Raw genomic sequence first — 16,147 nt, 5'->3', positions numbered from 1 at the left:
CAAATAAGAAGTTATGTGGCACTGGTGTGGGATTTATTAGCTTTTCGAATGCGAATTTTATAATTACCTGCAGATTAAGCAGCTGTCAATTACCGAAACCAAGTGATAGCCGCCTGTCATAGTCACGAGAGAGGCTTCTAAGCAATCAAACTATACTCGGTCTTTTTCCATCTGTCCACCCGCCTGTGGTGCTCGCGCGTGATAACACTGCGTCCCGGATGGAAAAAACCGAGTATAGTCTTAATATTCAAGGAATGTCTGTGAAAGGAATGAATATTGCCTTATCATTCTTGTTGGCGTCTTCGTCTATCCATAGTGTGTCAAATCAGGCCACCATTTCTTTGGAAGTTTCGGCTGTTATCTTCATATGATAACAGGTAAGCTCAAGTATTTTCGCCTACTCGGGGAGTAGGCCGACAAACTACTTTGTAGTTCTTGTTGGGATCGGGTAGGAGAGGCCTATGAAAGAGCCTAAAAAAGTCTGAAAAAGGTTTTTCGCATCAAGTTAACTAATGTGAATGTTAAAAAGTACAGAAAAATTATTTCTAATAAAATACAGCGCATTCATTTTAATTTTCGTTGGTGAAAGAAGGCTCTATTTGACCATACCTTTTAGCACATTTTAATTTACGTTAACAGTTAGGAATATAATTTTTACAACTTATGCGTAAGGGGGAAAATCTTGCACACGTCCTGAGTAAGCTGGAGGTCTGATCACTCCTTATTCTTTAATTAATAATTTACATATTTGGCCAATAGGGTTTTAAGTTTATTCTTTTACTTGTTTCATTTTTCTTTCTTATTAATCTCATTAGTGATCATGGGAAAACAAATGATTCAAATACATGTATTTACGTACCGTACCTGGAAGAGTACTTATTATATTCTTAGCTCTGATCACTATGAAAAAAAAAATACTGTTGATGACGTGTGGCTAAGCATATTCATCTGTTTTTGTGAGAAATTATAGTTTTTTTTTTTTTTTTTTTTTTTTTTTCTTTTTTTAAATAACAACTAACCTTTTGTTTTGAATTTCCCTACCACCCGTTGCTGACGGTAAATGAATCATTCAGTGCCAACTGTAAAAGGCTCTCTAGACTCGAGCTTAACCTCTTTTATCTACGCCAATTATTATCTAGGACAGCTTAGGATGAGTTGGGTAGGCAAATACCCTTCTGAGCAGCTGCATAGTGGCACTTTCAGAATGTGTGGAAACCTCTGTTCGTTTTGCATTTTCTGAGTCCTTACATTTATCTGCTGTCGAACAGACAAAACTGTTATCACTTTGAAGGAAAAGTCCATCAGCTTACTTTTCTTGTCGTAACCAAGCTTGACTTGTACAACAATGATATCTTGGCCTAAACGCCATTACGAAGTATTAAAAGGTGATAAAAAAAGAGTAACTGGAATGAAACATATTTCAGTATTGTTTTTCTTTTACTTTACAGTTAATATTAAAAAGTGGCTAGGGATAAAGTTTATCATGTAACTAAAACACTGGATAAGACGTTTACCTTACTTCCGACAATATTATCAAGATGAAGATATCTGCCTCTTCATTTCCTAAACATGCCTGATCTGTTTCCCGTTTGTAATTCCGTCGCCTGTCAGCTTAAGTCATACTATTCTACGGATGCTCTAAGGGCAGAATTGTCTTTGAATTATTCCATCTCAGTTGCCTTACACGTACTTTTCCTATTCGCTGAGGTTCATGGCGGCCAATGTGTTAACGATATGTTTACGCTATCATACTTCATGATATACAATTCTACAGTTGCCTAATTGCTTGCATGATCTATAGAGGTGTAACGAGACACTTCTACTTGGTCACTGTGTCAGTCTGGATGGATAAAAAAATGCTTAGAAATCGTTATTTTAGAATATAATTACTTATCTATTTGCTTGTGGACTTCTCTAGAAGAGTCTATGACCAGAATAACAACAGCCGACAATCAGCCATCATTTCTCCAGATCCTCCTTCATTACCCATGAAAGCAGTTACCATAAGATCTAAGTGTTCTCTCTGACTGCTCTCACCATTTTCTGCTGCCTAGCCTGCTGTCATCTCTGCACTAAGATTCTCCAGGTAATTCGATTCAGTCTGATGTTCAAAAGACAGTCTACCCTCTGCCTCAACTGGGTAAAATTCTAAGGATATCAAAAGCAACTGAATAACTGATTCATAGAACGGAATAAAAGCGATAAATACGCATAGGGCAATTATAAAAGAAGTAAGTCTATCTTACTTGACGCGATACGCGTAGTAGGAAAGAAAGGGTACTCTATAGTTTCTTAATACTTTCAGTTGTAAGTGAATTCTTAGTTGTATACTTTTTCTTACTATTAGTGTGTTTCATGTTCGGTGCCCTTAGATATTAAATTATATTATTATTTACCGTCTACATTTGTAGATCGCCTTGAAAACTATTGTAACTTATTTTCTAGACTGCTGTCCACAATTCCCGATCGTTCCGTTTAAGCTACGCTGGAAATTATCTCACTGTTCTAAGGTATGCTATATGAAGCCTTCCTTTTCCTTCCAACTGGGGTTAAAATTGATTCCCATTGATGACACACAAGATTCATTCAAACTCCACACACATACTGAATCAGTTCCCAGAACTGCTAGTTTTTTTGGAGTCACATATTATTACGTACTTACAATACTTACATGGCTTCGACGCAATCATTGTTTCTGGTGTAACCTCCGCAACTATTAACTGTTGTTTCCATTCACCCTCTGATTCTGTCAGGCTAAAGAGGATTTAAATGGAAATACTTGGCGTCTGCTGAAATCTAAAATGGGTATCTAGCGCAATAAACATTGTATGTTATCATGAGTAGAAAAAGACTTTGTAGTTGAGTCAATTAATATACTACATTCGATCCGGCGTCGGCCATACTCACTGGTACTATAAAAAACAAATGGTTCGTCATACAAAGTTTGTGAGCCCCTTTTCTCACATATTTAGTGATTTCCTTCCAAGTAATCATGGTTAGTGTTTTACTTTAAGGTCAGGACAGCATTAGACAACAGTAGTGAAATTAAAAAACCGTCCAAATACTGAAATTGTGATTAAATCATCGTAAGTAACTTTACGTTAATATGTGGAGGCATTTTAATTTGGTTTCGGGTCTCATGATAAACTTCTTTTACTTATACTCTGCATACAGCATGACTTTCACGGTGGTAATTTACAGACAATTTACACAGGTACATAAAACCTATGAAGTGAGGATATATCTATATGAAATGGAGACACTCTGCCAACTACATGAAAATAAAAATCAGCTACTCCTACACACCAGGGAATAATAAAGCTAACAGTACAAACAAGAAGAGGTAACGCCTTGCTGCTGGAACGAGCACTTCTCCATCTGCAAGAGAAATAAAATGGGAATTAGACGGTTGAGTACACCTTGTCTCCAACACTGCCTTATGCATTAACTTTGAAAATACAAAAAAGAGCTGAAAGAAAGAACGAAGGAAGCTACGGTTTCAAATATTTCTTACACAAGATGCTACGATCAAGTTGAAGTAAAATTTCCACCTTTAAAAAGATGAAATCGCTGAATGTTTCTAGTAATGAAGGAAAAACAAGTCTCAGTCTGAAGTCAGTGAAGACTTACGCCCCACGGCCCTATAAACCGTATCGCCAGAGGGACGCAGTCCTGATGTCATCTATTTGCTAAAAAGTTATATAAGAATGTAACTGTGAATAATGCGTTTGGCTGTTCATTCACATATATGGATATATGGATTTGCATTTAGTTGTTGAAATACAAGGAACATCATCGAAATTGAATACATCGGGTGAAAGGGGTAAGAGGAAGCAGGAGTCTCAGCATTCAGGAAACGAGGAAGAGCCTGCAGAAGAGAGGCGAATGGTGCAGTAACTGTGTGTCTACGTGTGCGTGGCAGGTATAGGGAGGGGAGGGGCATAGGAGGAGGGAGGGGGTGATTTCGACTCGCTACCGATGAGCCTCTTGAGCATGTGAATTAAGCACTAATATGGTAAAAGTCTTATGCACAGGGAATGTAACGTGATTCAGCAACTTGAATGTGAAAGTGGCATTGTTTGTTCTTCCCTTTTTCCGGGAGCCATTTCGTGATAAAGGAAACGACTATTTATAGAGAAAACGTCGCCCCACTTTGATTTTCTTTTTCACGTTTTTAGCATTTTGGCAACTACTTGTTCGTGCATAATGTGTTCCAATATGATCAATATTTCTTTCAGTTGAAACGGACAACTTTTACAAGTAACTTGATGTCAGTTGGGGAGGTTCAACGTTCAACCGAGTTAACACTACCAGAAATTATTATTATTATTATTATTATTATTATTATTATTATTATTATTATTATTATTATTATTATTATCATTATTAGCTAAACTCAGGATAAAAAAGGAACAGTCTAGGGCTGGGGCGTGGGGGGGAGGCGGGGGTGGTCACCTAAAAGCCTAAGTTTCATGTACACACTTTCCCAATCATCGGAACCGCAATTCATCGCCAGAATTAAACTTAATGAATGATCTGAAGAAGTTCTACTTCATTATTTTAGAATCAGACATACTTTTGCACTTCCCCGCAGTGAGAGTTTGTGACAAAGGATTAATCTCATTTTCAGGTGCCACAGAATCAAAGAAACTGAGAGATGTGTGTGATCGGCAGCATTAAAAATCAAGTAAAAAATGCGCCGAAGTTTCTCCGGCGCTATCGAGTTTTCTGTGCAGCGTATAATTAAGGCCACCGAAGTAGATTTATCTTTTGGTGTTGTCGGCATAATGCTGTATGAGCCGCTGCCCATGAAACTTTAACCACGGCCCGTTGATGACCTGTCCTATATCATTACCAGAAGCACGATTATGGTTAACTTTAACCTTAGATAAAATAAACACTACTAAGGCTAGAGGGCTGCAATTTGGTATTTTTGATGATTGGAGGGTGGATGATAAACATATCAATTTGCAGCCCTCTAGCCTCAGTAAATTTTAAGATCTGAGGGCGGACGGAGAGAAAAGGCCATCTCAATAGTTTTCTTTTACAGAAAACTAAAGTGTTGATCTTTCCTTTTTCCTGGAGCCAGTGAGTCTCTCCACTCTGAAACCCCTAGATGTCGGGGAATCCCGTATTTGTTCTGTTTTTGTATTGTGCTCGTAACAAATGAATGAGGTTCGTGAAGGGAGATACGGCGGCCTGTAGCTTGCTCCACTCTGTGCCTCTCATTTATAGAAGACTCCCGCTAGCCAGACCAATGGGAGCTTATAAATAATGTTGATGATGGGGAGTACAAGAGCCACTGCAGCACTACCTCAGATCGGCTTGCGTCTGTTCTCTAAGACTTTCAAGTGATTCAACTTTTCGATTATCTTTACTTATGACTTGCGTCTTCGTTATTGATTCTATTCCCATATATTTATCAATTATGAGCTGCTTTCACCCTGTTTCCATTTACTTGAATGGATTTACCTTTCTTTCTTTATATGTCTTTCTTATTATTTTTCCCATCCGTATTCTACACGTATCTCTCTTAACTCTCTTCTTCCTGTGGCATTCTAATTAAAGGGACTTGAATCCTCAAGCCGCTGGTTTCACGCTTTCTCTATATAAATAAATAAATGTATCTGCAGTATGAATAGCAGAACGATAAAGTCACTCCCACGATACTCAATTTGCATTATTACCAACCACTTTTCATTGAAAACGAATCTCTTAACATTCCTCCCAAATAGGATTTATTTCGATAATATAAAAAAAGAAGACACTTTACATTTTCGATCACTCTCTCTCTCTCTCTCTCTCACTTCCGGAATATCTGCTTAATATATAGAGCATTAATTTCACAACATTACTCGCATCCCTTTCTATTTCATTTCTGCTCCTCATTCGTTCCCCTATCTCATTTTCATTTATGTTATCGATGAGGATTTTAACCTGTACTTGGATATATCACGCTATAGAATTCTTTAAGATTGAATTTAAACTTTAGTTTCATGTATAATGTATATATATACAAATACATATATATACATATATATATATACATATATATATATACATATATATATACATATATGTATATATATATACATATATGTATATATGATATACATATACATATATATATATATATATATATATATATATATATATATATATATATATGAATTTTTATCACATCACCGTGATCCATATGCATACATTAAGCTATAAATGTCCTTAAATATCCAATTCGTTCTACCTCGGGAATTAATATATTTCCAGTATATGTTAACCGAAGGGGAATTCTTTAGTTGATAATAATTTCGTCCTCTCGTGGATTCGAACCAGCACAGAGGAGAGAGCAGGACTTCAGTGATGTTACTACCGAAATTTGTTGGTCGAGACGGTGGCTTCACTGAAGTCCTAATTTCCTCCTCTGTGCGCTGCTTCGAGTCCACGAGAGGACGAAATTATTATCAACTAAAAAATTCCCCTTTAGTTAACATATATGAAAATATGTTAATGCCGAGGTAGAGCGAATTGGATATTAAAGGACTATGTAGCTTAATATATATATATATATATATATATATATATATATATATATATATTATGTGCATATATACATAGTATATATACACGAACCTACACACTCACATATAATTATATACACATGTATATAGTATATATATACGTTATATAATATGTATATATATATATATATATAATATATACATATATCGAATATATATTATAAACGTAAGAAAGATATATAATTATATATATAATATCAGATATATATATATATATATATATATACAAACACACACATACATATATTTATATATATATATATATGTATATATATATATATATATATATATATATATATATATATATATATAATATGTATGTGTGTGTGTGTATGTGTAATTTTGCTTGCAAGAATGATCTGAATAGTTCATTTCGATCCTGGCAGTCGTCGGGTATTTTATTTGATAGGTTAAATCCTGTGCTTTGGCTACACATAAAGAATTTGATTGATTATTTTATACGTATGGGGTCACAGCATGAAGGGTCACAGAAAAAAAACAATATTAAGAATTTTCTTGTAAAGGGCCGGAGTAATAGTATTATTTTCTTGCTCTTTAGGAGCAAATCGTCATTAATATGTATGAATAAAGTATATCTTAGTTTCGCCAGACCACTGAACTGATCAATAGCTACTCCTAGGGTTGGCCCGAAGAATGAGATATTTTTCACGTGGCTAGGAACCAGCTGGTTTCGTAGCAACGGGACCTACAGTTTATAGTGGGGTACGAACCACATTACATCGAGAAATGAATGTATATCACCAGAAATAAACTCCTCTGATTCCGCGTTAGCCGAGCCGAGAATCGAACTTCGAACCACCAAATTGATAGGTGAACACGAAAACCACTCGTTCAACGAGGAACACAATGTAGGAATAAAAATATAAAGCAACTGTAGATATGATACCACATAAGTGGACTGTAAATATAGTTTTTCAGAGATTAAAAAATAGCCGCATTTCTCACGGGAAGATAAACCATTGCTTTGTCGACTTGTCATTAGAGTAACGTCGCATCAAGACAGATTTCAGAAGAGTTCAGTGACGTGAGAGAACCGCATATTCATTCGAGAGTCTAATGTGGTGAAGGAATTACCTTCATTTAGAGGATATCGCCACAAAAAAATCTCAAAATGAGAAGGGGACTTGAGATAGACGCAGCTTTTATTCATATTTCATTGGAGAGAGAGAGAGAGAGAGAGAGAGAGAGAGAGAGAGAGAGAGAGAGAGAGAGAATAATACGGACCGTTCAACAAAAATGACAGGGGAAACGGCTAAATGAGAAAATCATGCCAAATGTGAAAGTCACTTTGATGCGCTGACATTCATTTTTCTCCTCTTCTGAAAGAGCAACTTGAAGTCCGGCGTTCTGCCCGATGTCCGCCTTCCCAACTGGTGCCGGAAGTCAGCGTATCAATTTTAGGTCTTCGCCTGAAAAACAGACAACTTTCTCGTTTCCTGTCGTGACAATTAATTACCACTGTTGATGGATAGGCCATTAGGCTCCTTCTGCTATTTTTGTCATGCGAAGAGAACGGAATATCAATTGATCAGAGAGAGAGAGAGAGAGAGAGAGAGAGAGAGAGAGAGAGAGAGAGAGAGAGGGGACTCCCTTTTCGTGAAGATCGTTCAGACTGGAGAACATACAAGCTAGACTGAAAACAGTTTTGATCGATGATTTTAACACTACATTCTGCATGTGAATGCATGAAAGTGCAGCAGGTACCTGGGGATGATCATTTTTATTTTCTTCAAGTTTTGTGAAAATCAATGTAAAATCTCCCAGGCGCTGTCAGTAAAACAGATCCAAAGTTGTGTGCTTGTTGATATGGCCACCTAATTATTCTGGGAGTTCACCGTTTCAGGTAACTACCCAATACCAGCTTTGGTAAAGGATGTAGTGCACAAAAGGTGGACGGTAGTGATTAAGCTTTTAAGCGTGTGTATTAAATTGAAGAAATTCATTCCAGTTGACATACTGTTCTGAATTAGCTTTCTTCTTAATACACGGCAGGGGTAAACTGCAATTTGCTTTGTATGGAATTTTAATTTGTTTTCGAATATTCCTTCTGAAATATAAAGTAAAATATAACGGAGAGAGAGAGAGAGAGAGAGAGAGAGAGAGAGAGAGAGAGAGAGAGAGAGAGAGAGGCTATGGGGCGACGAATATCTACGTCAGACTCCAGAGACAAAAGAGATGGACGGAGGGTTAATTAGTCAGTCCCAAGTGGGTCGTTATCGACGTACCCAGAGTAGGAGACTTTTTATTCCCAGGATCTCTCTGGGGATTATTAAATTCACTTAATTCAATTTATTTGGACTTAGAAAGTAATAAAGCTCTCTCTTTTCTGAAAGGTCTCTTAAATCGACATCGTTGACTGATAACCCTTGGAAATTTTTTTTCCGCGTTTATTGACCGATGTAGTATTTAATCCATTGCATTTGCGTGGCATAGCGGTTTTACGTTTTCTCTGATGTGACTTTTGTTTTTCTTTATAATATCATACCATGGTTCTGCATGATCATGAAGCATTCAGCCATTTTGATAAATTTCACTCTGTGATTATGTAAATGACTTGTAACATACTGACACTACACACACAAAGAAGCTACATTACTGGATTTCAAACTTGAAGAAACATCTGTTCCTCTAATGTATTTTACCTTCCTATGTTGTAAGCGAAAGGTGAAATTAGATGCAACCTGACGCTTGACTCCTGACTTGGCAGAAAAGGTAGTCTTTGTCGAAAGCTTGTCTCTCTCATTTACCCTCTCTCTCTCTCTCTCTCTCTCTCTCTCTCTCTCTCTGGTTGAACTGGAATGGGAATTTTGTCCTATGTGTGTTGAAGCCTCAGATAATATAGGTTAATGTGCAGCCATTTGCTAGCGTTTATCGTGTGTTTTTCTAGAGAAGTGATACAGACTTCCGCCATTATATCTGAATCGAATCTTATGCAATCGCAGCAGTCGCTGGAAGTGATCCCTTTACGTAAAGTGATTCCTTGCAATCCATTGGTTTTTGCTGACCCTCAATATCAACATCGATTTGCGTATTTAATTTCTCCATTATCTTTGGATGCAGACCTCTGAGGGTGAGGCTGAGAGAGCTTCAGGCCCATAATACCTTTTATTCAGAAGCTTAAGGAAGAGCGTGGCAGTCACTACTGCCTTTCTCTTCGTGACGTCCAAGCCCTTCTTAGGAGATATTTCTAACTGCTGGTAACCTGCAGGCTCTAGATAGCCTTTATGGGATGAAGTTGCTAACCCTTACCCCTTAACCAGGTAGGGAATCGAACCTAGCTCTCTTAACTGGAGAGGCCTATGTTGTAATCCTTAAATTACGAGGACACAGTACGGTACCCTGTATGAGGCTTTACGTTAGCGGTAGCTTTTCTTCGCGTTTTTCTTGAACTGAACTAATTCACCGTTCGTGCATTTCGCGGGAAAAAAATTGCGCCGTTTTACGTTAAGGGAAGTAACTAATGCTAGACAGAAAAAAATGTGCTTACGAGAACGAAATAAGCAATCAATCTATACTTATGTATGATTTTCGACTTCCTGTACGAAAACTTTTCCTTCTTGAATCCAAATTGATGTAAGCTACTGTCCAATGAAAATAGGAAGCTTATGCAACGTCTCTTTATTTCGATCTAATCGATTAAACTGGGCCAATTTTACAAACGAGTGAACTTATTTCATCAAGATTCGAGGATATTTTTGGACACATGTTTATTTCTACAATGTGAGCCATAGGAGTATGACACATTTCTTTTGTAGTGAATCATATATATCACACTAGTGCACATGTTAGATTCCATTGAAACAGGAAGCCCTGATGGTTGTATACAGCAAGGTTTATCGTCAACTAAGTATACTGTATCTCTACGCTGAATAAAAGAATATAACGAGAACGTCCTTCATCTTAAGTATAGTAATATTCGCTGTTGAATGAATTCGCAGACTTTTATCAACCGCAAATGCAACGTAGATACAACCCAGTGAAATAAACGCTATACACAGTAGACAATCGTCAAAGCAATGCGAAGCATGCGTCACGATACTTCAGAGATTAATTTTTTTTTTTCAACTTCGGTAAGAAGCCCGCACATTGTTACTATGGTTACATTGCATGGGGATCCTGGAACACATTTGTTGTTGGCTTCTCTGCCAAAGATGTTTTACTGCAAAACTGGTTTGCTGCCCACGCGATAACATCAGAGTGGTAGAGGTTCCACGCGGAATTTATTTCTGGTGACAGAAATTCATTTTTCGATATAATGTGGTTCGGATCCCAGAATAAGCTGTAGGCCCCGTTGCTGGGTGACCAATTGGTTCCTAGCCACGCAGAAATATCTAATCCTTCGGGCCAGCAGTAGGAAAGCTGTTTATCAGCTCAGTGGTCTGGTCAAACTAAGATGTACTTCTTACACCTGCAGAGGGTTTAGTGGTTCTCATATAAGATTCCATTCTCCTTAAGGGGGGGCGGGGTTAGGAGTGCCGTCAGTGTACCTTATGCGGTGCACTGTAGGGATTACTTAAGTTGTTTGCAGCGTGCCATCGTCCTCTAGCTGCAACCCCTTTTATTCCTTTTTACTATGCCTCCATTCATATTCTCTTTCTTCCGTCTTGCTATCCATCCTCTCATAACGATTTATCATACTGCAACTGCCTCAATTGAGCTATTCCTCGTGTTACACCTTTCAGACTTTTCTATCCTCGTAGGTCCAAGCGCTAGCCTCTGCTTAAACTTTATATTCCATTCCATTCCATTCAAAATTCCAGTCACGGGACTACACACACACACACACACACACACACACACACACACACACACACACACATATATATATATATATATATATATATATATATATATATATATATATATATATATATATACACATGATTCCTGATATGGAGTGAAGTGATTGTGAAACAGGTGTGCCTCTTTTATTACAGTCAAACTTCGATTTTCTACGAAATTTTGTCTAGGTTTTCGTACACTAGGAAACGCTCTATCCGGGGCCCAGCGCGTGACCGGGGCCCGTACCAAGCTCCCAGCCAGAGCATCCCATCTTCTTTCGTGACCCATTCTGCTGTTGTGGTCGTTGTTTTTGTGCTTTTTGTATTTTTTTTAATTCGAGTGCAACCGCTAAATAAGCTATTATGGGGTCAAAGAAAATTCCAAGGGCTAGACCCCTTCTGTTAAAAAGGCGAGAAACACTATAGAATTTAAGAGAGAACTCGTAGCAAAGTGTTGGAGGAAGGTTTTATTTTATTTTTTAGACTCAAAATGGACTGTAAGGTAACCAAACATGTCAAGTAACAAATATTTCTGAAAATTATCATTATAGCAATAGACCCATAATTTCCAAGTTTCATCAGAATCAGATAAGTTTCACACTGTCCTTCAAGCTGACCTTTGACCTTGAAAGTAGATCGGTGCTAGAGATATTAGGGGCCAATAATCACAAATTATGTCCTCTAAATTGACCTGTGATCTTGAAAATGTGGCCAAGATAAAAAATGCTGGGAGAGAATAATCATGAATTCCTAAGGCACCTACTTATAAAGTTTCATAAAAATCAGAGAAAATTGAAATGTTCGATTGTAAAGAGACCTATGAACTTGGAAAAAAGGTTAAGGTGAAAATAACTAGTAACATAATTCAGATATGGCGTTAAATTCTCAAGATCAGAGAAGTCTAGCTATCACAGTCTTTGAGAACTGAGAAAAATATAAATATATGATTTGAAACTGACCCTACCCCATGAAAAGTATTATTCGGAAAAATTATTGCTTGCCCATGATACTTATATAGAAAGTTTCCTGATATAGTATAATAATAATAATAATAATAATAATAATAATAATAATAATAATAATAATAATAATAACTCATTGATGTCGCAATACCATGGGACACCAGAGTTGAAGAGAAACAAAGGAAAAAAATGGATAAGTATCAAGATCTGAAAATAGAAATAAGAAGGATATGGGATATCCCAGTGGAAATTGTACCCATAATCATAGGAACACTAGGCACGATCCCAAGATCCCTGAAAAGGAATCTGGAAAAACTAGAGGCTGAAGTAGCTCCAGGACTCATGCAGAAGAGTGTGATCCAGTGTTGCCACACGTACGATAATTATCGTACAAGTACGATAAAAACGGCCTTGGTACGATGCACGATAGCATTTTCCATTATCGTACGGTTTGTGCGATAATTCTAAGGTGTTGATAAGTAATTAATTACAAATATAAATGGTCGGTGAACTCCTCCATGAAACAGGCTAATTTCTATAAAAAAAGAAAGAATTATTTCGGAGTCCGTAATGGCTTGCAGCCGCTTGTCTCCAATTGTAACGTGGTTCAAAGGCTATTGGAACAGTGGGAGGCACTGAAGCTATTTTTCTCGGAGAAGTGGTTCGCTGAGAAACTATTAGCAATAGAGTTGATTATCAACTCCCTTCATGATCCTTTCATGAAGTTATATTTCATGTTCCTTGACTGGGTTCTTCCAAAGTTTACTGAGTTCAACAAATTTTTCCCGTCAGATAAAGCAGTAATAACAGTTCTCCATGATAAAGTGTCCATGCTATTCAGAGACCCCTTCTCTCATTTATGGACAGGACCAAATGTACCCAGGAGTGAAAGTTATGCAGGGATTAAAAAACCCCTCCATAAAGGAAAAGAAAGCTCAACAGCAGGAGTTTTATCAGAGGTGTAGAAGTTTCCTTGTAGTGGCATGCACACAAATAAAGAAGAGGTATAATTTCAATGATGGTGTCCTGTCAAAGTTAAACTCTCTGTCCAAAAAATGCTCTCTCATCAGAATTCAGAGAAAGAATCTCCTGATTGTACCCCCAGATGACCACTCACTACTTCAAAAGCTGGATGATCAATGGAGAATGTTTCCCATATTGCAACACGAACTTCAACATCTCGTTAATGAGTCACCTGATAAGTTCTGGGGAGAAGTGTCCCAAAAGAGTCTGTTTTTCAGACGTAGCCAATTTTGCTCTAACTGCTCTTTGCTTGCCGCACTCTAATGCTGAATGCGAACGAGTGTTCAGTAAAGTTAAACTCTTTAAAACTAAACAAAGAAACAGAATGAAAACAAGGACAGTTAATGGGGCTCTTCTCTCTGCTAGTTGCACGTTTATGATGTTCAGCTGGTGAGTCTCCACCTATAACAATATCATCCAGATATGGATAAGCAAAATCATAAAAAGCTAACAATTGGGAAATGAACTTCTGAAATATTGCAGGAGCAGAATGGATACCAAATGGTAAGCGTAAATATCTATATAGACCCAAATGTGTGTTAATTATAAAATATTTACGGTCTTCTGGAGCAACTTCCATCTGCAAATAAGCCTTCTTGAGATCAAGTCTGGTATAATACTTATATCCAGACACATTGGAAATTAATTCTGACATATTAGGTAATGGGAATTTAGATTCATGAAGAATTTCATTTATTCTACGAAAATCCCCACAAATCCTAAGGGATCCATTCTGCTTCCTGACAGTAACAATTGGTGAGGCATAATCTGAGAATTCTACTCTTTCTATAATCTTATTTTTTTCAAGCTCTTGCAGCGCACTCTCAGCCTCACTGCGTAACGTCAGTGGCACCGTGCGGACCTTCTGAAAAACAGGAACATGACCAACTTTAGGATACAATCGGGCTTGACAGTTCTTAATTGGTTTCAAACTATCTACATTATATTAAATTCCTACCTGTCAAGTTATTTGGGGGTCTGACCCAACAATTATGAATTAACGTCTGAATGAAAAGCGGAAATGAAACAGATGTGGTTTATCTAGACTTTGCAAAAGCTTTTGACAAGGTAGACCATAATATTAGTGAAAGAAAATTAGAAAAAAACATAATATAGTGGATAAAGTAGAAAGATGGTTAAAAGAATTTTTACACAACAGAAAACAGATAGTTATTGCAAACGATGAGAAATCGGATGAAGCTAAGGTAATTTCCGGTGTGCCACAAGGTACGGTGTTAGCTGCATTACTGTTTGCAGACATAGACAGTAATGTTAAGGACTCGGTAGTGAGTAGTTTCACCGATGACACAAGAATAAGTAGAGAAATTACTTGTGATGAAGATACGAACGCGCTACAAAGAGACCTTAACAAAGTATATGATTGGGCAGAGGTAAATAGGATGGTATTTAACTCTGATAATTTGAATCAATAAACTATGGAGACAGAGAAGGAAAGCTATATGCACATAGGGGACCTGAATAATGAGACAATCATAAATAAGGAAGCCGTTAAAGACCTTGGTGTGATGATGAATAGGAAACATGTTATGCACGATCAAATAGCAATTCTATTGGCAAAATGTAAAGCAAAAATGGGAATGTTGTTACGGCACTTCAAAACAAGAAAAGCTGAACACATGATTATGCTTTATAAAACATATGTTCGTAGTCCACTTGAATATTGCAATATGATATGGTACCCACACTATCAAAAGGATATTGCACAAATAGAGAGCGTACAAAGGTCCTTTACAGCTAGAATAGAAGAAGTTAAGGACCTTGACTACTGGGAAAGACTACAATCCTTAAAATTATATAGTCTAGAAAGGAGAAGAGAACGCTACATGATAATTCAGGCATGGAAACAGATAGAAGGAATAGCCGAAAACATCATGGAGCTAAAAATATCAGAAAGAGCAAGCAGAGGTAGATTAATAGTGCCCAAACTATACCAGGAAAAATAAGGAAATAAAGCCACAGGACATTAATCCACTACGCACCAGCATCGATAATTGCAGCGTCTATTCAATGCGTTGCCAGCTCATCTGAGGAATATATCAGGAGTGAGCGTAGATGTGTTTAAGAATAAGCTCGACAAATATCTAAACTGCATCCCAGACCATCCAAGATTGGAAGATGCAAAATATACCGGAAGATGTACTATCAACTATCTGGTAGACATTAGAGGTGCCTCACACTGAGGGACCTGGGGCAACCCGAACAAGATGTAAGGTCTGTAAGGTCTCTTTCAACTTATATCGAATGCAAAGCCTTAAACCTAAATGAAGAACAAATGAAGAATTCCAGACCTTAGGGGCAAGATGAGAGAGAGAGAGAGATAGAGAGAGAGAGAGAGAGAGAGAGAGAGAGAGAATCATGAAATTCATTTGACAAAAAATGGTAAACAAAGGAAAATCCCCGAATTTATTGCCATAGATGAGGTAAAAAAAAACCGGAGGCGAGAGAGAGAGAGAGAGAGCAGAGAGAAGAGAGAGAGAGAGCAGACAAAAAAAGAACGGACTGTATTTGTGTGTGCAAACTTGTAGCAAACGTTCAATTGAACTAAATAATTATTGAAGAATCATTTGAGTAGGGGAACTTTTGGTAACAATTATAAATTGCTTGTGAAAATGATTTCTGAAAAATTAACCATCACAAACACAATCGCTAATGAAAACTCTGTGTGTGTGTGTGTGTGTGTTTGGTGATCTCTTCATTCTGTATATCCCATTACCTTCTGTTCTTGAATTTCAAAGTCAATGGACCCTGGGGTGGTGGGTTG

The 16,147-nt window shown here is 37.3% G+C and overlaps 1 protein-coding gene across 1 annotated transcript in view; it reads right to left on the bottom strand.

Moving 5' to 3' along the window:
- Positions 1-985: 985 nt before the first annotated feature.
- LOC135198597 (uncharacterized) overlaps positions 986-16,147 on the bottom strand; it is a 430,841-nt gene continuing 415,679 nt past the window's right edge. The window contains exon 7 of the mRNA XM_064226329.1: positions 986-3,378. Coding sequence (XP_064082399.1) covers positions 3,322-3,378 — 57 coding nt within the window. The 3' untranslated portion in view covers positions 986-3,321. The remainder of the gene's footprint in view (positions 3,379-16,147) is intronic.

Source organism: Macrobrachium nipponense, chromosome 22 (genome assembly GCF_015104395.2).
Source record: "Macrobrachium nipponense isolate FS-2020 chromosome 22, ASM1510439v2, whole genome shotgun sequence".
In the NCBI taxonomy this organism is placed as follows: domain Eukaryota; kingdom Metazoa; phylum Arthropoda; class Malacostraca; order Decapoda; family Palaemonidae; genus Macrobrachium; species Macrobrachium nipponense.
Note: the sequence above shows the minus strand (reverse complement) of the source record. Positions and strands in the feature narration are given on the sequence as shown.